The sequence below is a fragment of the Mytilus galloprovincialis genome, chromosome 1, assembly GCF_965363235.1.
Source record: "Mytilus galloprovincialis chromosome 1, xbMytGall1.hap1.1, whole genome shotgun sequence".
In the NCBI taxonomy this organism is placed as follows: Eukaryota; Metazoa; Mollusca; class Bivalvia; order Mytilida; family Mytilidae; genus Mytilus; species Mytilus galloprovincialis.
The window spans coordinates 93,927,263-93,949,642 of record NC_134838.1 but is presented as its reverse complement, the minus strand read 5'-3'; the positions used below and the strand labels follow the sequence as shown (position 1 = coordinate 93,949,642).

The window sequence follows — 22,380 nt, the reverse complement described above, 5'->3', positions numbered from 1 at the left end:
ATATCAGATACTATTAGCAACAGGACTACTATATTTGGTATATGGATTGATTGTAAGGTGTACTTGAACTTGACTTTATTTTCATGGTTCAGTGGTCAAAGTTAAGTTTTTGAGTTTTGGTCTTTTTTTTCTAATAGTATATGCAATAGGTCAACTATATTTGGTGTATGGAAATAATTTATGATATTCATGTCAGTCTTGCAGGTTTATTTGACCTTGAACAGTTTCACAGTTCATTTCTCAGTGTTAAGTTTTTGTGTTTTGGTCTGCTTAAGCAATAGATCAACTATATTTGTTGTATAGAAGGATTGTTAGGTGTATATCTATGTATGGCAGGTATCATCTGACCTTGTCCTTATGTCATGGTTTATTGGTCAACATGTTAGCAGGATCCCAACCCTCCCCCTAACCTGGGACAGTGGTATAACAGTAGAACATAAGAACGAACTATAAAAATCAGTTGAAAAAGGCTTAACTCATCAGAAGGACAAAAATACAAGTGGACGTTGTAAATTTGTTTCTTAGATACCATTTGCAAAAGATCAACTATATTTAATGCATAGATTGATTGTAAGGTGTGCATGTCTGTCTGGCAGTTATCATTTGACCTTGACCTCATTTTCATGGTTCATTGGTTAATGTTAAGTTTTCATGGTTAAGTTTGTTTCTTAGATACTTTAAGCAGTACATCTACTATATTTAATGCATAGATTGGTTGTAAGGTGTACATGTCTGTCTGGCATGGTTCACCTGACCTTGACGTTATTTTCTTTGATCATGTTAATTTTATGTGTTACTTGTAGTAAAGCTCTATAATTAGGTCTATCAACATAAAATCAATGGTTAGTCAAGAAGGCCAGACATTTCAGCATGTGCACTCTCATTTTAAAATCAGATATGATTGGGCATTCTACAAAAGGACATGTTTTGGCACCATTCATCAACTAGATATGTTTTGCAGACAAGTGACGTGATATGGACACGTTTTGGGGATGGGCATGTTTCTGGGTGTTACATACTGGTATATACTGGTATCTTTGATGAGATTTTTTTTTAAACCAAAAAAGACATTTAGTAATAAAACAAGAGTGCACACGCTGAAATGTCTCGCCTTCTTTACTATTCATTGATATTATGTTGATAGTCCTAAATATAAAGCTTTATTATATATATTATATTAACTGTCACATAAACTTAATTAACCAAGAAAACTAAACATTTACCAATGAACCATGAAAATGAGGTCAAGGTCAGATGAACCATGCCAGGCAGGCATGTACAGCTAACAATTCTTCCATACAACAAATATAGTTGACCTACTGCTTATAGTTTAAGAAAAACAGACCAAAACACACAAACTTAACATTGAGCAATAAAACGTGAAAATGAGATCAAGGTCAAATAAAACCTGTGCGACTGACAAATAGATAATACAATATTTCCATACACCAAATATAGTTGACCTATTGCAATTAGTATTAGAAAAAAGACCAAAACTCAAAAACTTAACTTTGACTCCTGAACCATGAAAATGAGGTCAAGGACAGATGACACCTTCCAGCTAGACATTTACACCTTTCAATCATTCCATACACCAAATATAGTAGACCTATTGCATACAGTATAAGAAAAACAGACCAAAACACAAAAACTTCTCTATAACCACTGAACCATGAAAATGAGGTCAAGGTCAGATGACACCTGCCAGTTGGACATGTACACCTTACAGTCCTTCCATACACCAAATATACCTGACCTATTGCTTAAAGTATCTAAGATATGGACTTGACCACCAAAACTTAACCTTGTTCACTGATCCATGAAATGAGGTTGAGGACAAGTGAAAACTGTCCGATGTCACGAGGACCTTGCAAGGTATGCACATACCAAATATAGTTATCATATTACTTATAATAAGAGAGAATTTAACATTACAAAAAATCTTAACTTTTTTTTCAAGTACCGGTAGTCACTGAACCATGAAAATGAGGTCAAGGACATTGGACATGTGACTGACAGAAACTTCGCTACATGAGGCATCCATATACAAAATATCAAGCATCCATGTCTTCCACCTTCTTAAATATAAAGCTTTTAAGAAGTTAGCTAAAACCGCCATCACCTTAGCCGCTGGATCACTATCAGTATGTCAATCTAGACAAAAAACCATGCTTATACAATATCTGAAGATATTTTCAGATACAGAATATAACTGATAAGGTAGGTGTAGCTAAAACTATTTCAGCTAATGTCACTTTACAACTGTATATCATATAGATATTTACAATAAAAGTCAAGATCGTTCAAATTGATGTCAATTCTGTTTAGTTTGACACAAATTGTTGGCTGTTAAAATCAATCAAGTAAAACAACTCATTTCAGGTAACTTAACTTTCATTAATCAAATCAATTTTGATTTCAACAGATTTCAACATAAAAAATAAGATGTGATATGATTGTCAATGAGACAACTCTCCACCACAGACCTACCACAGACCTAATGATGTAGAAGTTAGCAACTACACTGTGTAGCCTTCAACAATGAGCAAAACCCACATGTAAAAGATAAGGAGATGTGGTATAAACACTAAGAAGGTTTGGACCAGTTGTGAGTTTAAATAACAATTGGTCAACTAAAAGGTTTTTGCAGAATGAGAAACAAGAACATAGATTCCAGATCCACTTTATTTATTGGAATAAATATTTCTTACAGTTTTATATGTACAGTTTTGTAAATATTGTTTATATAAAAATAATCTGTGATTAGTGAAGTCATGTGTTGTCAAACTTGAATCCCTTCTTCTGTAAATCAGTTTTGGCTTCCTCTATTTGCTGAAAAAAGAATAAAAAAATCTTTATAAAGGAGTAGGGGCATTAAGGCCTGGTTTTGGCCCAAGAAAATAAAATGTTTGATAACTTTTTCAAATTGGCACATAATCTTTGCAAATGCATAGGGTCAAGAAATATAAATGAAAAAAATTAAGATTCTTATGTGATGACGTCACAATTACGTCATAATATGTACTGTTTTCACAAAAACGATGAAAATTCAGAATTTATGCAGTTTTCTATCTTTATTTCTGTTGTGGAAACTTCGTGCGCAGCCAAGAAACAACAAAATAATTTAACTGAAGCTTTATTATTACTATTGACAAAATCTCACCAAATATAAAGTTGTTTCCTCGGTGCGCACATACTTTTCCAATCGAAAATATACTTGAAAATTTGATGAAAAACATGGAAAATCACAAAATTTTACAAAATATGCAAATTAAGGCATGATTTGTTGCCATGGTAACTTGTTCAATGTCCAAAATTATTTTGTTTTTCCGATTACCTTCTACCTGAGATACTTTTCAGTAATTTAAAAGTATGAATGATAACTTTTAAATTTGCAGTAATTTTTGGGCCAAATAAGGGCCTTATTGCCCCTACTCCTTTGATACTGGTATCACTTATAAAACTTGTGCAAGTGTTTAATTCTCTATTTATCTATTTCAATTCAGATTTATTATGACTCAATTTCAATTTGTTACATGTATATCAAACTGTTCAACAGTTGTCAAGTAAACAAGATTATGGTAGAATTTTTCTTCTTCTTATTTCAACAATTGTCTCAACCTAAAATAATAAGCCAAATATATATTGACCTAAAATATGTTTTAATTTTTGGGCTTAAAGGGAGATAATTCTGTGGGCATAAAAAAACGGTCAGTAAAAAGCCCACATGAAATCATATTTAGCAGAAAGTGTATATTTCAGTGAGTTTGTTAAGTTATGAATTAAAAAAAAAGTTATTCATTAAAAAATAGAAATTTGTTGATAAAAGAATGACAAAAGCTAAAAATAAATACACTTAGTTTTAACCTTTGTTGTGCTTCTAAGTTGATTATAAACAATCATTTTGTCAAATATGATGGGGGGTAGAAGGGGTCCTTATTCTGAAATCCTGGACTTAAAACATGAAATCCTGAGGTCCCGAATTTAAAAAATTTAAATCCTGCCATCCCCAAATTCCAAAAAATGAATTCCCTGATCCTGAAAGGATCAATCCCGAAATCCTCAGATTTAAAACAAATTCTGGAGTACCGATAAAGGTCCTTTCCCCCCCTCAAATATAATGTCAAGCAGACAGTGGATATTTGCCAATAACCCATTTAATTAATAGTTCCATACCAGAATAAATTGGCTGCTGCCTATGCAAACCATATTATATATAGGCATTTTCAATAGGAATGGTTTTACACTAGTCATTTTTTTTAGCCCTTTAGAGCTTGCTGTTTGGTATGAGCCAAGGCTCTGTGTTGAAGACCTAACTTTGACCTATAGTTGTTACTTTTACAAATTATGACTTGTTAGAGTTGTCTCATTGTCACTTATATCATATCTTCATTTATCTATTTTCAACAATTTTGATAGGTTTGTTCAATATTTGGTAACGACATGTAAGGAATGATGAATGAAGGAAATCAATCATACAAACATTAAATTTTCTGATAAATTGAGATCTTACCGATTGAAGTTCCTTTGATGCTTCTTCACAGTTATTGAATATGGCAACTCTATATATGATAACACCCAAAGAATATATCTGCAAAAAAGTACATGGATACCTTATTAGATAGTTTATGACAAATGGCAAACTAATTGCATATTCAGGGAGAACATGTTAATTCTATATGAACATAAATCATACTTTATACTATGACAGGCTGAGCCTGATTTTTAATGTTCCAGTTTGCAGGAAGAATTCTTATTCTACTGGACACAATACTCTGACTCCCAGTTGACCGGTCTTTGCTCTTGCTCCTTAAAGCTTAGCAAAGAAGCTGCACATACCAATGTTTACGTTTTTGGTTTTACCTGACCTAGGGGGCATCAAACCCTGTTCTTTTGCATTTGAGGCGAGCACCCTACAGCAAGACCGACAAGGTGCAATTATACAGAGCTAAAACCAATGGTAATGATTTCTATCTATAACACAATATTTAGCATTTGAATTTAAAATAACCATAAATTTAATGTATTTCTTTTATTTCTAATTAATACTATGCCTGTTGACTTATACAACATACTTACTGCAAATGAGACTAGAGCAATCAATGGCAGCTACAAAAGATGAAAACAATTTTAGCTTTTTATATATTATACTTATATTTAAAGATATTAAAGATTTCAGAACCAGAATACAATTGTTACTTTGAATTTTCATATAAAATTGCCAAACTGCTTTAAAATTAGGATAATATAACAGAACTTCCCATTGCTAAAGTATGATAAATTAACCTCATAATATAAGGTTGCTTTTCCAGAAATTTACAAGTCTAATTTTAATAATGTTGTGATTACAGCCTGGTCTTTAATTCATTATGTGAGAAAATATGGCACAAAGTATTTAAAGTATACAGTAAAATCAGCAATGAATTTACTTAAAGTAGCTACAACATTGTATGTGCATTTGGTCCAAATATTTTTTCTACAGATTTATTCTAAATTTACTTTATTGCGTACATTTGTTTTTAATTAAGGCAAATTCACATTCACTGATGTACTGCTCACATATCTCTCTGATTTTGCTTATATCTTACTACCTTAGCTTAGGCTCTTTCAGTTTCTATATAAAAATGTTGACTTAAGTTTATGAACTTACTGGTATAATAAATAATGACTTAAATGAACTAGATGACTGAACGTGAACATATTCCAATACTACTGCCAACCACACACTCAGGAAGGCACCAACACCAAACAACCATTGAAACAACTTTGGTATCTGGAAATAAAAGCAATAATTAACTGTACAGTGTGACAGACAGGTGCTTCCTGTCATAAACATACTAGTATTCAATTCAGATATTTAAGTGCTGAGTTAACTATGGAAAACATGCTGGCTTCCTCAGTCTCTAAGTCATGTACTGTAAATTAAAATTATTGTGTGATTTATCATTGCTATTTTGTCATTTTAGACTAAAATGCAATTTTAATTTTTGCAATAATCTGATATATCCTGTTTGATTCATAAAAAAAAATCAAAATGTGAGTTTTAATCATTCGCAATAATTTCTGATTACAGTATAAACAAAATGTTAATAGAATATGGTATAGAGCATACCTTGGTCAATGTGTTATTGCTGCAGTGATATATTGATGTGTAACGGTGTAAGCTCTGATAGTAAATTCCTATGATAAATCTTTTCCTGTTGGAATTACTATAGATACATTCCTTTCTTATGTTTCTATGTACGACAAGGAAAAACCACAAAGGCATTATAAATGCAAAACAGATTCAAATGTTTTACTTTCTGTTGAAGATTTGCCTATGGTTGTTTCAGCTGTTAAGTAACTTTAAAACACTTTACAATGACTTTAATATTTGAACCATAATATGCTTTAACCTTAAACTACCAATAGAACATTTTACTGAAAATATTATGAAACATCTAATTCATGCACATGGTGCAAAACTTTCCAAACAGATATTAAATCTATGGAACCAATATGACCAAGAGCAAAATAAATCTCACATATGCATAACATATATTTACCATTTTGTTTCACATGCACTGTTTTATCATCAACTTATACCTGTAAAGAAGAATTACAATCAGCAGAGTTATCACCTGTCCTTTGTCAAAATATAAGTTTGAGTTGGATATTGTTGTAACTGTACATTTTTATTATTGGTTTGAATGTTAAAATGTATCAATAAAGATTTATGATTTGAGTACTGGGTACCTGAATAACGAAGAAATAACATTGTATATAGGTTGTTACATCATGACCATGCTGAAAAAATAGGACACAGCTAGCTAAGACTTTTCCCCCTAATTAACATAAACTATAGGAAATTTTCTGGAGTCGGTTTCACAAAAAAACTTACGACTAAGATTGATCGTAAGTCTTGAACAATTTCAGTATACTTAAGATCAAACTTAGTCGTAAGTTTTTTTGTGAAACCGACTCCTGGACTTCAACAGTGCTTTACCAAAACTGTTCATCAATGTGATAGAGTGTGAAACTAAGGTCATGAGACAGGGAAGTTTTGGTCTAAACGTTTTTTATAGCAATAAATTTTGTCTTAAATATAATTGTCCGATATAAAAATTGTCTTTTAAAGTGTTGTTTCTTGATTCTTCCATCTGAATGTTACATATTTATAGTATTCTTGTAGCCTTTCAGTTTCTATTTGAATGATATCACTTGAAAGAAATACTGAGAATCTTCTGTTTCTTGTTTTGTTTTTGATTAGTGAGTGCTTTTTAAGCACAATGAACCCCACCAAAAAATGGGGGTGATCTCCAGAAGGATAAGCAGATCCTCCTCCACACTGGCACCCATCATGTTGCTCATGTTAGTACAAACCCGGTTACAAGTCTTAATTCTGTAGGTCACATTCATGAAAAGGGGACAGGATTGTAGATTGACATTCAGAACACATCCTTTATCATTTGTGAAACGGATAATGTCTGCATCGGAGTGTGAAATAGCTAGTATTTCTTTGCTGAGTTGAAAGTTAATTAAAAGTTTTTTTGCAATCAAAACCTTCCCATTGATGTTTTGACAAAAATAAAGCAATTTCTATCAACACTGGTATATACATGTATGATGTATATCTTGGGCTTTAAACCTTGGCATATGCCATATGATTAACTATATCCAGTATTTAATATCCTATCACCTGTTTATTGTTCAATCAAACTATTATCATTTGCTACTTTGCCTCTGCCAGACCAGGTAAAAATTTACACATCTTGCATAATCAAATAATGTTAGTTATACCTTACACACTTAAGATACACTCAGACTTTTTCGTCTTTAAAAATAAACATTTGTAAACGGTTATAAAAGGTGCCTAAAAATGTTCATTCATGAAATATTTTATGCACAGGATTTTGATCTCTTCAACATGTTCAATGAGAGGAATGAATGGGACCCTTAAAAACAGGATTTTTGAAATTCCCGTCTGGAGGTTCACATGTTTAGAATGGGCATAGTAATAACCTATTAATGGTATAATAACACAAACACTTGTTTCTATCCATGGGAAGTTTGATTATCCATTTCAATAGAAAATTTTACCGTGATTTGTCAAAATATGCTTATGGTGATTTGTCAGATGTCTCAAATAATTTTTGTTACTGTTATTTTAGAAAAAAAATTAACGTGATTCGTTAAAATCGATTTTTGTATCGTCTAAAAGAAAGTGCATATTTTATCGTCATGCACCAAAAATTACCGTTAACGACATTTGTCAAGAATTTTTACCGTTATTCCTCATGAAGGTACCCCCATTACCACCCTCATGTATGTGGATAGTCCATCTTCCCATGGATATACATGTACATCGTACAAAGATCCATCAGCACATTGACAACTATACGTCGGCGCATTGCAAACAGAACTTATTTAAAGATAACAATTTAAAGTGCAATAATAAATATAAATCATAAACAATACAATAGAAACAAGTGTATGATAATTATGACGTCTGGCAAGCCTATTTTAATTTTTGACTACTCAAAGACCTGATATGAAAAAGGGGGAGGGGATTGTCTAGTATGCGCACCAAATACATGGCAGTATAGTCAGTTTGTTGATTGTGGCCATAATCTCGGTCTCACTGAATTAAGTGACAAGAAAAAATTTAGCGACAAAAAGGGACCAACTCTAATAAAGACCCATCTAGCCCGAGAATCTCAGATTGCTCTGACATACAAAGGCTGATCCACTGGGTTCAGTATCAGGTCTGTTCGCGCCCAATATACGTTCGCACCCTACACGTTCGCACCTTGCACGTTCGCACCCTACATGTTTGCACCCAATTTAAAAAAAATTCCTGTTGAATAATGGAAAATCATGATTGTTGTTTTAAATGGTTTGATGTAAAAACTGCATGTATTTAGCTTGGTATGAGTAAAACATTGAAAGTTTTAAATAAAAACACAAAAGATAATCCTTTTTAACAGCTTGGCCCTTTTATCTGAAACAATAAAACAAAAAATTATAGCAATTAACCAAAACATGATTAATCTTTACTCAACACAAAAAAAACCAATGTGGTCAGAATCTCACTTTGTTTTGAAACAATGAAATAAAGTTATAGCAATACACTAACCAAAACATGATTAAGATCAATTCAACACAATAAAAAAACATAGACAGAATCTCACTTTCTTAAGAAACAATGTGTAATGGTGGTCACTTTGTTTACTTGTTTATTCTATTTATCTGGGGAAATTGGTTAACGTTACTATTACTTATAGTTCAGTAACTCTTTCTCCCGATAACGGCAATGTAATTATTCCTTTCGGGTCGTCCTGCTTCTTGCACGTACCCGACTTCCGTCCTGGCCTTTTTTTTTTATTCTCTTTTTTTTACAATACACTATCCAAAACATGATTTAGATTTATTCAACACAAAAAAAAACGTTGTCTTACTTTATTTTGAGACAGTGACAACAAATATACTTATTGGAATACGCTTGCCAAAACTTGATTACAAAGTTGTTAAACACAAAACCCATAAAAATTGGGCGCGAACATGTAGGTTGTGAAACTGTAAGGGGGGAACGTGATTGTGCCCAAACGGACCTGGATTCGTTCCATGGCCATAGCTTACATGGAAAAACATCAACTGGATGTCTGAGTAAAATTATCTCAGACTACCGGCTAGTCCTAGATTACTCCGACGTCTAGTCCAAGATTACTCTGACGTCCAACGGTTGTTTTGCCAGACAAGCTGGGGCCATGGGACCCAGCTTGACTGGAAAAACAGCCGTTGGACGTCAGAGTAATCTCGGACTATCTACTGGCCAGCAAGCAGCAAAATATCAGTCATCACTACATAATTTACTCATTAGAGTGGGGTGCTCATTTTCGCCACATCTTTCCATGTTTTCTACAGTTTACATGTATGTTCAGGTCTAAATGTTTTTGAAGTATACTGATATTTCTATATGAAGATAACTACAAATGCAAAATATACTTTAGCTTGAAAACCGGTTTGTTTTAAGAAAATCATCTGAAAAGTTAGATTAAAGGGTGTTTGAAATTTCCGGATGTTTTGTCAATTGGGGACACATATTCGCCGTTTTTACACATCTATTTAAAACCAAATAACCGCAGCTTTTAACAATTTTTATCAAATCAATTGCATTATAGATGAATAGCAGACATTTCAAAGGTATAAAGAATTCAAAATTAGGGCATTCAGTCCAATATTTACTTAGAAATACTTCTTTGAAATTGTGTTTTTTATTCAGGAAATTGTCCGAAAATCGTTGTCCGTTTTTCGGTCATTTTCGGTAGGAGCCGCAATTTTGTCTCAGTTTAAAAAAATATTATATTTGTTGTAAAAATATAATTTACGGGTACATTTCTTCCATTTCAGCCATCCTTTGAAGTTTTTACACCTCAAAATCCTTAAACGGCGAAATTGTGTCCCCGGCGAAAATGAGCACCCCACTCTAGAAGGAAATACCACACTCCCGGAAAGTTGACTTTGATTATGAATGTGCCAATCTTTCTCTAATGTATTAACCCGAGTAAAGAAAGATGATTTATCAGTTAAATGGAAATGATTGCTTGCTAGGGAGAAATCCTGACTCTAAGACTCACACGTTTCACATTTCGTCAGCTGCAATTTTTACATTTATTGTTTTCAACCTTTATATTGAAGAGTATCGGGTTGTACTTTTCATTAACATATGAACATTTAGGACGGATTCATTTTAGGACTATTCAAAGTTGATATTGTAAACGGGTATGAACTTAAAGCGTTTAAAATACAATTCAATACAATACAACATATCATTGTATAGCAATATAATATTTCCCACAGAAAGTAACCAAAATTTAGCGTGCAATAAATTCTAATATTGCACTAGTGCAATAAATTTTCAAAATTCATGACGTCATCAACAACAAAATCTTAGTTTAAACCTATTTTTACTTTCAAATATTATATTGCTATACAATAAAAGGGTTATTGCATGAATATTGGGGAATAATGTCCCTCGTAGAACATATATTGCACTTGCAAGCTCGTGCAATATAAAATTCTACTCGGGACAATATTCCCCAATATTCATGCAATAACCCTATATTATTAAATACATTATATGTCTCTGATATAATAATATGAGGCAGGAATTACCTGTGAATGGGGACGAATATAATAACAATGGAATTACAAGATAATTACAATGTAATACAAGTTAATACAATACAATGCAATATTGTATTTGCATTGTGTTTGTATTACTGCATTGCAAAAAAAGCAATACAATGCAATTGCAATATAATTGCAATATAATTACAATAACAATAACATTACAATACAATACAATACAATACAATACAATACAATACAATACAATACAATACAATACAATACAATACAATACAATACAATATAATGCAATACAATACAATACAATACAATGACAAAACGATTCAATGGTTGACAATATATTAAACATAATATGATATAATACAATATAATATGATATAATGCAGTACCAAAACACTACAACACAATTCAAAACAACAATACAATGACAGACAACTATACAATAAAATAAGATACAATGCAATACAATATAATATAATAACAATGTAATTTCAAGATAATCACAATGTTATGCAAGTTAATACAATACAATGCAATATTCTATTTGCATTGCTGCATTGCAATAAAATCAATACAATGCAATACAATGCAATACAATACAATACAATACAATACAATACAATACAATACATACAATACAATACAATATAATACAATACAATACATGCAACATAATATGATACAATGCAGTACCCAAAACACTACAACACAATACAATACAACAATACAATGACACACAACAATCATAAAATAAGATACAAATACAATATAATATAGTAACAATGTAATTACAAGATAATTACAATGTAAAGCAAGTTAATACAATACAATGCAATATTCTATTTGCATTGTGTTTGTATTGCTACATTGCAATAAAAGCAATACAATACAATTGCAATACAATACAATACAATACAACATAATATGATATGATGCTGTACCAAAACACTACAACACAATACAATACAACAATACAATAAAATAAGATACAAATACAATACAATATAATATAATAACAATGTTATTACAAAATAATTACAATGTAATGCAAGTTAATATAATACAATGCAATATTATATTTGCATTGCGTTTGTATTGCTACATTGCAATAAAAGCATTACAGTGCAATTGCATACAATACAATTGCATTACAATACAATACATTGCATTGCATTTCAATGCAATACAATACAATACAATACAATACAATACAATACAATACAATACAATACAATACAATACAATACAATACAATACAATACAATACAATACAATACAATACAATACAATACAATACAATACAATACAATACAATACAATACAATACAATACAATACAATACAATACAATACAATACAATGTTTTATCATATAGTTTGCTATACAGCGGTCCACCTTGTCTCTTATTCAGAAAGACAAGTTGAAGGAATAAACAATACAAGTCACTAAAATGGAAAGGAGACCAAGGCCTTAGGGCAAAAGCGCTTAGGGATGTAAGCAAGTGTATTAGTACATAAATAAATTATACATAAAGATTTGTTTTAATTTTATGTCTATTCAAACTGAATATTTGATAATTGTGATTTTTTGTTATAACCATGGACTAATATTATATATGATCTTGGTCACAGAAATATATGTCTCATGATACTTTGTTCCATATAAAACAATCAAGTGCAATGAACTTTCTCGATGTGTAAATGTACTGTCGAACAATATTATCTTAGATTTGACCTTTTACTTCCGGTGGTTGAAAACGTGAGACCAAAAGCAAGGACATGGACGAATATGCCAGGGATCCGTGGTAATTTCTAATTCTAAATCAATCATACTGTGTTCTTTGTCCATATTGAGTATACTTAAATGATTTAAGCAGAAAACATATATCTCAATGTCGCCATTAGCTCTCATTCATACGAAATTTTCGCACCTAAAATGAAAGGGTAAATAATTGCATAAGCGGAAAATTACTGCGTATTGAACAAAAGTGTTTCTTATATTTTATCTAGTGGAGGTTATAGTGAGATGTATTGAATGGAATGAAAACTAGATTAGTCTACTATGTCATATGATATAGAAGGATTTTTCAAAGTAACCAATAAATGGCAATATTAATGTTTGAAGGTTGTAAATGTATGTATGTTGTACTGGTAAATTCCTCTGATATCGGAAGAACCCCTCGATAGCTGTGAGGGTACAGAGGAATCCATAAACACTTCATATCGGGATTAATGGAGATGTGTCACTAACGTATTTACAATGTTCAATATTTATAAGGACAATCCCCACCCCAACACCAGGGGGTGTTAGGACACCGAGCAGATTCTGTTATTATGGTAGAGGAAGCCGAAGTACTCGGAGAGAACCACTGGGCTGCTGGGTGGGAACAGACAAACTGAAGTGATATCAGCAGATTGATCTCAGGTCAGACGGGAGCAACTTTGACTAACCACCGAGGCCCCTAAAGTACCCACTCTAGTTTAAACTCTGGTCTCGGTACCAGAGATGTGTGTGAGAGGGTGAAAATCACCCTTCTGATATACTGATACTTTAAGCACCCTGAGTGAGAATCGAACTCGGGATCTTCAGCATTGTTACTGTAGCCATTGATCTTAACCACTAGACCATGAACTCACATATTTTGAAAAATATATCTTTTGATTATATTGTATAAAATTGATTTTTTTTTTTTGATACAAAGCTCTTTACAATAAGCCATTTTGATGTTTTTAGCCTTCTTGATAGGATAAGGGGATTCATCAGGTTTAGCTATATGTATTTATCATCATAAGAATATCAGGACTTAAATTTATTCCATCTTACTCCTTAGTCTTCATTTGACAGCTGCTAAACATATACATAACAATCTTTTTTAGTCCCTGGAGAATTGTAGATGACTGTGGTGGAGCCTTTTCTATGGGTTGTATTGGTGGAGGGATCTTTCATGGTATTAAAGGAATGAGAAATGCACCAAAGGTAAGTTGACTATAGTAAAGCTTTAGTTTTTAGCTCACCTGACCTGAAAGGTCAAGTGAGCTTTTCTCATCACTTGGTGTCCGGCGTCCATAAACTTTTACAAAAATCATCTCCTCTGAAACTACTGGGCCAAATTTAACCAAACTTGGGCACAATCATCAATGGGTATCTAGTTTAAAAAATGTGTCTGATGACCGGCCAACCAACCAAGATGGCCGCCATGACTAAAAATAGAACATAGGGGTAAAATGTAGATTTTTGCTTATATCTCTGAAAACAAAGCATTTAGAGCAAATCTGACATGGGGGGAAAATTGTTTATTAGATCAAGATCTAACTGCCCTGAAATTTTCAGACAAATCAGACATTCTTTTGTTGGGTTGCTGCCCCGAAAATAAGTAATTTTAAGGAAATTTTGCAGATTTTGGTTATTATCTTGATTATTATTATAAATATAGATAAATTGTAAACAGCAATAATGTTCAGCAAAGTAAGATCTACAAATAAGTCAACATGACCAAAATTGTCAATTGACCCCTCAAGGAGTTATTGCCCTTTAAAGTCAATATTTAACAATTTTCATAAATTTTTTGTAAATTTTTACAGAATATTTTCCACTGTAATTACTGGGCCAAGTTCATTATAGATAAAGATAATTATAGCAACAAGAAAGTTCAGTAAAGTAAGATCTACAAACACATCACCATCATCAAAACACAATTTTGACATGAATTTATTTGTGTCCATTGTTTAATATGCACATAGACCAAGGTGAGCGACACAGGCTCTAGAGAGCCTCTAGTTAATATTAATAAGATGTGGGATAAATAATTAAATTTAGTCCATTTAACCATTATATGTACTAATTGTTATATACTTTTGGATTCAGATAATTGTTTCATTTGAAAAATAAAATATAGTGGTATTTTTGTCTTTGTTTCCAATTGTATTATAAATGAGTTCTTGTATAATTTTAGGGAACATACAGACGCTTAGCTGGAAGTTTTTTAACATTAAGACAAAGAGCTCCAATAACTGGAGGTAACAGATTTATTTCTTAAGATTCTAAAAGAAAGTATGGTTCACTCATTTCAACATTTGGAACTAGAAATAAAAAAATTGTTAGCAAGCTTTATGTGAGCATGATATACATGTACCATGTAATGCCATTACACATTCATCCCTTTTTTATACGACCGCAAATTTTGAAAAAATTTTCGTCGTATATTGCTATCACGTTGGCGTCGGCGTCGTCGTCGTCGTCGTCGTCGTCGTCGTCGTCGTCGTCCGGCGTCCGAATACTTTTAGTTTTCGCACTCTAACTGTAGTAAAAGTGAATAGAAATCTATGAAATTTTAACACAAGGTTTATGACCATAAAAGGAAGGTTGGTATTGATTTTGGGAGTTTTGGTCACAACATTTTAGGAATTAGGGGCCAAAAAGGGCCCAAATAAGCATTTTCTTGGTTTTCGCACCATAACTTTAGTTTAAGTTAATAGAAATCTATGAAATTTTGACACAAGGTTTATGACCACAAAAGAAAGATTGGGATTGATTTTGGGAGTTTTGGTTCCAATAGTTTAGGAATAAGGGGCCAATAAAGGGCCCAAATAAGCATTTTTCTTGGTTTTTGCACAATAACCTTAGGTTAAGTAAATAGAAATCTATGAAATTTAAACACAATGTTTATGACCACAAAAGGAAGGTTGGTATTGATTTTGGGAGTTTAGGACCCAACAGTTTAGGAATTAGGGGCCAAAAAGGGACCCAAATAAGCATTTTTCTTGGTTTTCGCACCATAACGTTAGTATAAGTAAATACAAATCTATGAAATTTAAATACAAGGCTTATGACCATAAAAGGAAGGTTGGTATTGATTTTGGGAGTTTTGGTCCCAACAGTTTAGGAAAAAGGGGCCCAAAGGGTCCAAAATTAAACTTTGTTTGATTTCATCAAAATTGAATAATTGGGGTTCTTTGATATGCCGAATCTAACTGTATATGTAGATTCTCAACTTTTGGTCCCGTTTTCAAATTGGTCTACATTAAGGTCCAAAGGGTCCAAAATTAAACTTTGTTTGATTTCATCAAAAATTGAATCCTTGGGGTTCTTTGATATGCCAAATCTAACTGTGTATGTAGATTCTTCATTTTTGGTCCTGTTTTCAAATTTCAAATTCTACATTAAAGTCCAAAGGGTCCAAAATTAAACTAAGTTTGATTTTAACAAAAATTGAATTCTTGGGCCTCTTTGATATGCTGAATCTAAACATGTACTTAGATTTTTGATTATGGGCCCAGTTTTCAAGTTGGTCCAAATCAGTATCTAAAATTATTATATTAAGTATTGTGCAATAGCAAGTCTTTTCAATTGCACAGTATTGTGCAATGGCAAGAAATATCTAATTGCACAATATTGTGAAATAGCAAATTTTTTTTTAATTAGAGTTATCTTTCTTTGTCCAGAATAGTAAGCAAGAAATATCCTATTGCACAATATTGTGCAATAGCAAGAATTTTTTTTAATTGGAGTTATCTTTCTTTGTCCAGAATCAACTTAAATCTTTGTTATATACAATATACAATGTATATACACTTTTTACTACCAACTGATAAATTTAAATAATCTTTACCATTCAGTGATAACAAGCAGTTTTTTTACATCTTAATATTTTATGATGTATTTAAATGAGTAGTTATTGTTGCAAACTCCATTAGAAATTTGAATTGATATCAGTTTTGAAAAAGGGAAACGGGGATGTGAAAAAAAAGGGGGGGGGGTTAAATTTTTCTCATTTCAGATTTCATAAATAAAAAGAAAATTTCTTCAAACATTTTTTTGAGAGGATTAATATTCAACAGCATAGTGAATTGCTCAAAGGCAAAAAAAACCTTTTAAGTTCATTAGACCACATTCATTCTGTGTCAGAAACCTATGCTGTGTCAACTATTTAATTTTAGATTTAAAAAGTTTGAAGAAGAAATCTTTAATTGATTTGTAAAATCTTGGCATTTGTTTTGTGTAAAAAAAAACCATGTAATGTCAAAAATTTGATCACAATCCAAATTCAGAGCTGTATCATGCTTGAATGTTTTGTCCATACTTGCCCCAACTGTTCAGGGTTCGACCTCTGCGGTCGTATAAAGCTGCGCCCTGCGGAGCACCTGGTTACTCCTTGTTTGCTGAATAGTAATATATTCTTCCACATAATGGCCATATATGAAATTTATGTCACATTTGTCAGGATCTATGAATATAAGCTTACTTAAATGTGGTATCAAGATTCATGTGTGCATGCATGTTGTATTGTTGGATGTGTTTGCACATCTGTAGCTTAATATCAACATTCTGGTTAAATGAATACTTCAAGTGAGTTATCAATATGTCAATAGCAAGGTTCTGCTAGTTTTGAGATAGCAATGTAATATTTTTACAAACAGGAGTGGTGCCTTAACTTGGGAACATGTTGTCAGATTGAAAATTAGTCATACAATTTTTATTATTTCAGGAAATTTTGCAGTGTGGGGTGGTTTATTCTCTGCCATTGACTGCTCTTTAGTATACATCAGGAAAAAAGAAGATCCCTGGAATTCCATAACAAGTGGTGCCTTAACTGGGGCAATATTATCTGTTAGACGTAAGTTTCCATAATGAGAAGAAAAAAAAGTTCACACAATTTGAAAAGCAAATCTTCTTTGCTCACTTTTATTTATTTTAAGTTTTTTTGTGAATTAACAATAACTGATATCATGTACTTTACCCACAACAAAAAAGATTTCCCTACTTCCAACACCAAGTTCATTCACTGTTTTTCGTCCCTAAATTCAAGGAGCAAATTGGGAGGGTTCTCTCAGATTTTGTCATAAATTTGTTTGATTATTAAGATAATTATAAAAAGACATATCCCCAACACTGCCTAACACTACAAAATTAATTGCAATTGCCCAATTGATATTTACTGACAGTCAGTTAAGGACTATCTAATGCTATGAACAATTGCTTGCCTTCACTTTTAAAACAAATTTTAAGGACATTAACTCTTTGTAGTGAATGTTGAATATGTATTTTCAGATGGAGCTGGAGCAATGTTAGGATCTGCAGTTGTTGGTATGTTTACTTTATTTGATAAGATATATTTGACAGCAGGTTTCCACCGTTTTAAACTTTCTTTTCTGCAGCACACTTTTATATGTCCATTTGGAAATCTTTTATAAAATGCAATCTTTCATTATTATTTTTTATCACCTGAAAAAAAACAATGTTATTCTTTTGCCCTATTCCATGTTTTAGGAATATAACTATGTCATGTCAACTACTATTTTGTACTTTAGAATCAAAAGAAACAATGTCTTCTTCCTGTTTCAATTTCATATTTCAGCCTCACAGATATTTTAAATTGGTAAAAGTCGAAGTATAAAAAACAAATTAATTGCATCAGTGGCAACAGTCTATAATTAATGTAAAAAGCTAGTGTATAGTGTATGTAATAGGTTTCAGTAATCCTTCTTGTAATTTAAGTGCATGATAATTTTTGTAAACATAAATTCATTCAGTAAATTTCCCAAATCTTATAAGTTACATGTATAATACATATGCTTTACTAAATCACAATTGCAAAAATGCTTTTATTCAGTTTCTAGTCCTTATATCATAGGTAAAATAGTAAAATAAATATATATTAGCTTGATGACTGTTAAATACCAGATTATCAACATACATTATAACCCTCATATTCGAAGCGAATTGAGCAGTTAAAACGCAAAGTGATTTAGCAGTTAAAATACTTGATTTATGTATGAATATTAAGCAGTTAAAATGCAAAGTGATTTTAGCAGTTAAAAAACTTGATTTAGGTATGAATGAAAAAAGATTGCCCCAAATGCTTTCATTCAGAGCTGACAAAATGATCAGTAAAGACAAAAATTGATAACAAAAGTAAAATTACATTATTCACTATTTAATACATTTTTAATAATTAAACTACTCATTATTGTATAATTATAGGTGGAGTATTACTAGCCGTGATTGAAGGATTGGGTATTATGTTTACACGATATTCAGCAGAACAATTTAATGCAGGTAAGGTCCTTTCTTGTTTAATTGTTAATTAAAAATGCCTGTTTACTTATTTTTGTGGAAGGGTTCTTGAGTTAGAATTTGACAGTTATGGAAACTGTTTAATATTTTGAATAAGTAAAATAATTTATTCATATCAGCTGTCAGAATATATTGCTAAAACATGGTATAAAAATAGTTTAAATGCTAGTCTTATATAGTGATAGGGATGGTTATTTTTAGCTTTATAACAAAAGATTTATTTCCGTTATTTGCCTTCTAGAAAAAAAAAGCTGTAAAGTTGCTGGACTTGAAAAAGGATGAAGGTGTTTTCGAATAAGTTAACGATTTACATTAGTTTTTATTTCAAAGCAAAATATCCCTAAATTACTGCAATAGTTAAAAAATAAAAGAAAAAGAGGAGTAATCTTTTTTATTTGTACAAAACATAATGTGTTAAATGTTATAACACTTTAGTCACTAATTAATTTAAACATACATTAGGTTATGGCAACAGTCCACCAGGTTAACATTAGGTTATGGTAACAGTCCACCAGGTTAACACGTTCTAACCACACAGTTGTTTCAAGGTTCATAACGACTTTAATAAGAAAATACATTTTAGAAATGATGTCATTTTAGGGTAGAAAATAAAAATACTATTTGTTTGATAACTTGTGTACAAGAATAAGATTCCAGTTAATTCTTTGTTTCCATGGCTGTAGGTAGAATAAACTAGCTATAAAACAGAAACTTGAAACAGCTGTTTATTTTACATGTTTTTGTTATTAATTTTTAACGAGTTTGATGTTATGGAAATTTCATAACTACAAAGCAACTATCATATTTTGGTTTTAAAATGCTTTACAAAAATACTGTCTCTAACTTTTCTTTGATCAGTAATGTAATAAATTGCCACAGCATAGTTAAACCACTAAAATTATACTTGCAGAGTTAATAGACCCTTTTAGTCTAATTTTCTAGTGCATGAAGAACACAGTTTTATTCATCTAAATTGTGATTTCAGAACTTTGTCTCTCCTTTTGGCAATTGCTTTGAACACTTATTTACATCAATCACATGTTTCTTTTGTTTTCTAGTCTCTCAGAAAGGGGATTTTCTGTTTTGAATTTTCCTTTGAGTTCAGTATTTTGTGATTTTACATTTTTCAAACCAACAAGATGTTTTAAACATCTTTATAATAGACACAGAGTTTGTTGGTTGAATTCCTGCCATATATTCATGTATATATTTTCTTGCCTTTAAATTCAAGTTTAACAATGTACATCTATTCATTCCATTTAGTCTTTCAAGAATATATAAAATGGTAATTCATATAATATTATGTTTTTAGATTATGAGTAAGTCACAGTTTTATGTAATGAAATTGTAATAGCAAGAATTTTTTACAAGACAGCTTATATAAGGATTTTACAAAAACTGGCTCAGTTTCATATTCAATTTTCATTTTGTAATTTCAGCTAATATGATGCAGGAAGATCCCAATGCCTCAGCTTCAGCAGGTGTATCACCCATGTTTGGACAACAACAAAATAGTTACCAATGACAAACAAAGGATTGATGAATCTCCAGCCATCTTATCATTGCACTTTTTGTTATTTATTTCATTGATGTTTTCAATTCTCTGGAGGTTCGTCAATGGATTTTGTATACCTGATATTGTTTCCATGGGCATGTTAATACGGATATAATTTTCAGCCTATGTACAGTACTTATGTGTTAACACATAATGAAATGTCTTTTTTTTTTAAATTGAAATCTGCACGAGTTACGACAGATTGTGTATTATCAGACTCATGTGAATCTGTCTATTGGATTTGTACAACAATTACATATGTATATGTCTTTTGAGTAATTGTTATTGTGATATTTGTAGTTTTATTATATGAGTACTTTGATATACAGTTCTGCTTTAATCAAAGTTATAGAACTGTATCTATACATAATCATGTTTTTATTTACTTGCTCCATGGAGATATTTTTAACTTGAAAGATTTCAAAGTTAGTGACCTGAAATGTATTTTGTTGTTAAATATTGTTTATGGAATAGTTTCTTTTGTCAAAGAAATCACCACATAATGTTTGATATAAAATATTAGAGAAATCATGTTGTTATGTTATTATATGCCAAATAAACCATGCTGCAATATAGATGCATTAATTACATTCGTATGAGGTAAGGTGGTACCAAACACAGTGACTAAAATTAATTCTGCTGGTTTAATTTTCATAAATTTTGACAAAGTGTTTACTCTGATCCTTTGACAAAAACATTAAAATTAAAAAAAAAAATGAACCACACACTTTATCAGAAAAATTTCAATGGATATATAGCAGTTTGATAAACACAAATTTTGATCATTGAGAACTCAAATTTTCCTTAACAATAGAACGTGATTAAAGGTTCAGCTTGTTTTTATAGAGTTGTCTCCCTGTAGTGTTAGGTACCACCGTAAGCTGAAAAGATTGATAATACAGAATACATAAAAATTGATAGTAGTTCTATTTATTGTAGCCCTATTCATGGAAGAGACATTATTAGTAATTTATTGGATAAAAAAATTGAGAATGGAAATGGGGAATGTGTCAAAGAGACAACAACCTGACAATAGAAAGAACAACAGCAGAAGGTCACCAACAGGTCTTCAATGTAGCGAGAAATTCCCGCACCCGGAGGCGTCCTTCAACTGGATGCATTGTTATCAATCTATTTAGTTAAAGATCTTTCTTAAAAACTGAACAACACAAAAATATGATTCTCACATTTTTTTTTAAATTATAAGACTATTTAGAAAAAAATTCTATAGGTAAAAAAAAATAATATAAAAACTTCAGATTAAATTACAGACTTCAAATATTAAAAAAGTATGTGATATCAATATTTAAAAAATAAATATAATTTTACAATTTAAATTATTAAACACAAATCCTTATCTTTAACACCATAAAAGTACATGTAATTGAAATGTAATTCAAAAGTAATTGAGCATTACATGCTTTTTTCAATGTATTTAATTAAATTACCATTACATGTAATTTAAAAAATGATCAATTACAGATTACATTCAATTACATGAAAAATTGTAATACATTACACTTAATTACCATTCCATTTTCAATTACCCCATCCCTGCATTGTTTTATTTCACCTACTGAAAAGGAAAACAGAACTTCATGTATTTCCAATACCTGTCTGATC

The 22,380-nt window shown here is 31.2% G+C and overlaps 2 protein-coding genes across 3 annotated transcripts; one reads left to right on the top strand and one right to left on the bottom strand.

The window, feature by feature from the left end:
• Nucleotides 1-2,673: 2,673 nt before the first annotated feature.
• Nucleotides 2,674-10,698, bottom strand: LOC143045255 (dolichol-phosphate mannosyltransferase subunit 3-like). Of its 2 annotated transcripts, none has more exons than XM_076217633.1 (6): nt 10,617-10,698; nt 6,546-6,585; nt 5,651-5,773; nt 5,080-5,109; nt 4,514-4,591; nt 2,674-2,832 (listed from the first exon to the last, which is right to left on the bottom strand). In XM_076217633.1, the coding sequence occupies exons 2-6, from the start codon at nt 6,546-6,548 to the stop codon at nt 2,773-2,775; spliced, it is 294 nt and encodes a 97-aa protein (XP_076073748.1). In that variant the 5' UTR covers nt 6,549-6,585; nt 10,617-10,698; the 3' UTR covers nt 2,674-2,772. The 2 variants fall into 2 exon arrangements, with proteins under 2 accessions (XP_076073748.1, XP_076073755.1); XM_076217640.1 differs by lacking the exon at nt 10,617-10,698 and adding an exon at nt 10,570-10,593.
• A 2,137-nt stretch (nt 10,699-12,835) lies between these two features.
• Nucleotides 12,836-21,285, top strand: LOC143045246 (mitochondrial import inner membrane translocase subunit Tim17-B-like). Its single transcript, XM_076217624.1, has 7 exons — nt 12,836-12,933; nt 14,006-14,105; nt 15,082-15,145; nt 17,614-17,742; nt 18,177-18,212; nt 19,110-19,184; nt 20,642-21,285. Exons 1-7 carry the CDS (start codon nt 12,908-12,910, stop codon nt 20,725-20,727), a joined length of 516 nt encoding a protein of 171 aa, XP_076073739.1. The 5' UTR covers nt 12,836-12,907; the 3' UTR covers nt 20,728-21,285.
• The last annotated feature ends 1,095 nt before the right edge of the window (nt 21,286-22,380 follow it).

Bases quoted from the DNA above. Each gene is read 5' to 3' on its own strand.
- LOC143045246 (XM_076217624.1), top strand. From the start codon at position 12,908: ATGGACGAATATGCCAGGGATCCGTG. The intron at 15,146-17,613 runs GTAACAGATTTA...TTATTATTTCAG, and splicing joins AAGAGCTCCAATAACTGGAG to GAAATTTTGCAGTGTGGGGT. The intron at 19,185-20,641 runs GTAAGGTCCTTT...TTGTAATTTCAG, and splicing joins AGCAGAACAATTTAATGCAG to CTAATATGATGCAGGAAGAT.
- LOC143045255 (XM_076217633.1), bottom strand. The intron at 5,110-5,650 runs GTAAGTTCATAA...CATCTTTTGTAG, and splicing joins AGTCATTATTTATTATACCA to CTGCCATTGATTGCTCTAGT. The intron at 4,592-5,079 runs GTAAGTATGTTG...ACTTTTTTGCAG, and splicing joins TTGCTCTAGTCTCATTTGCA to ATATATTCTTTGGGTGTTAT.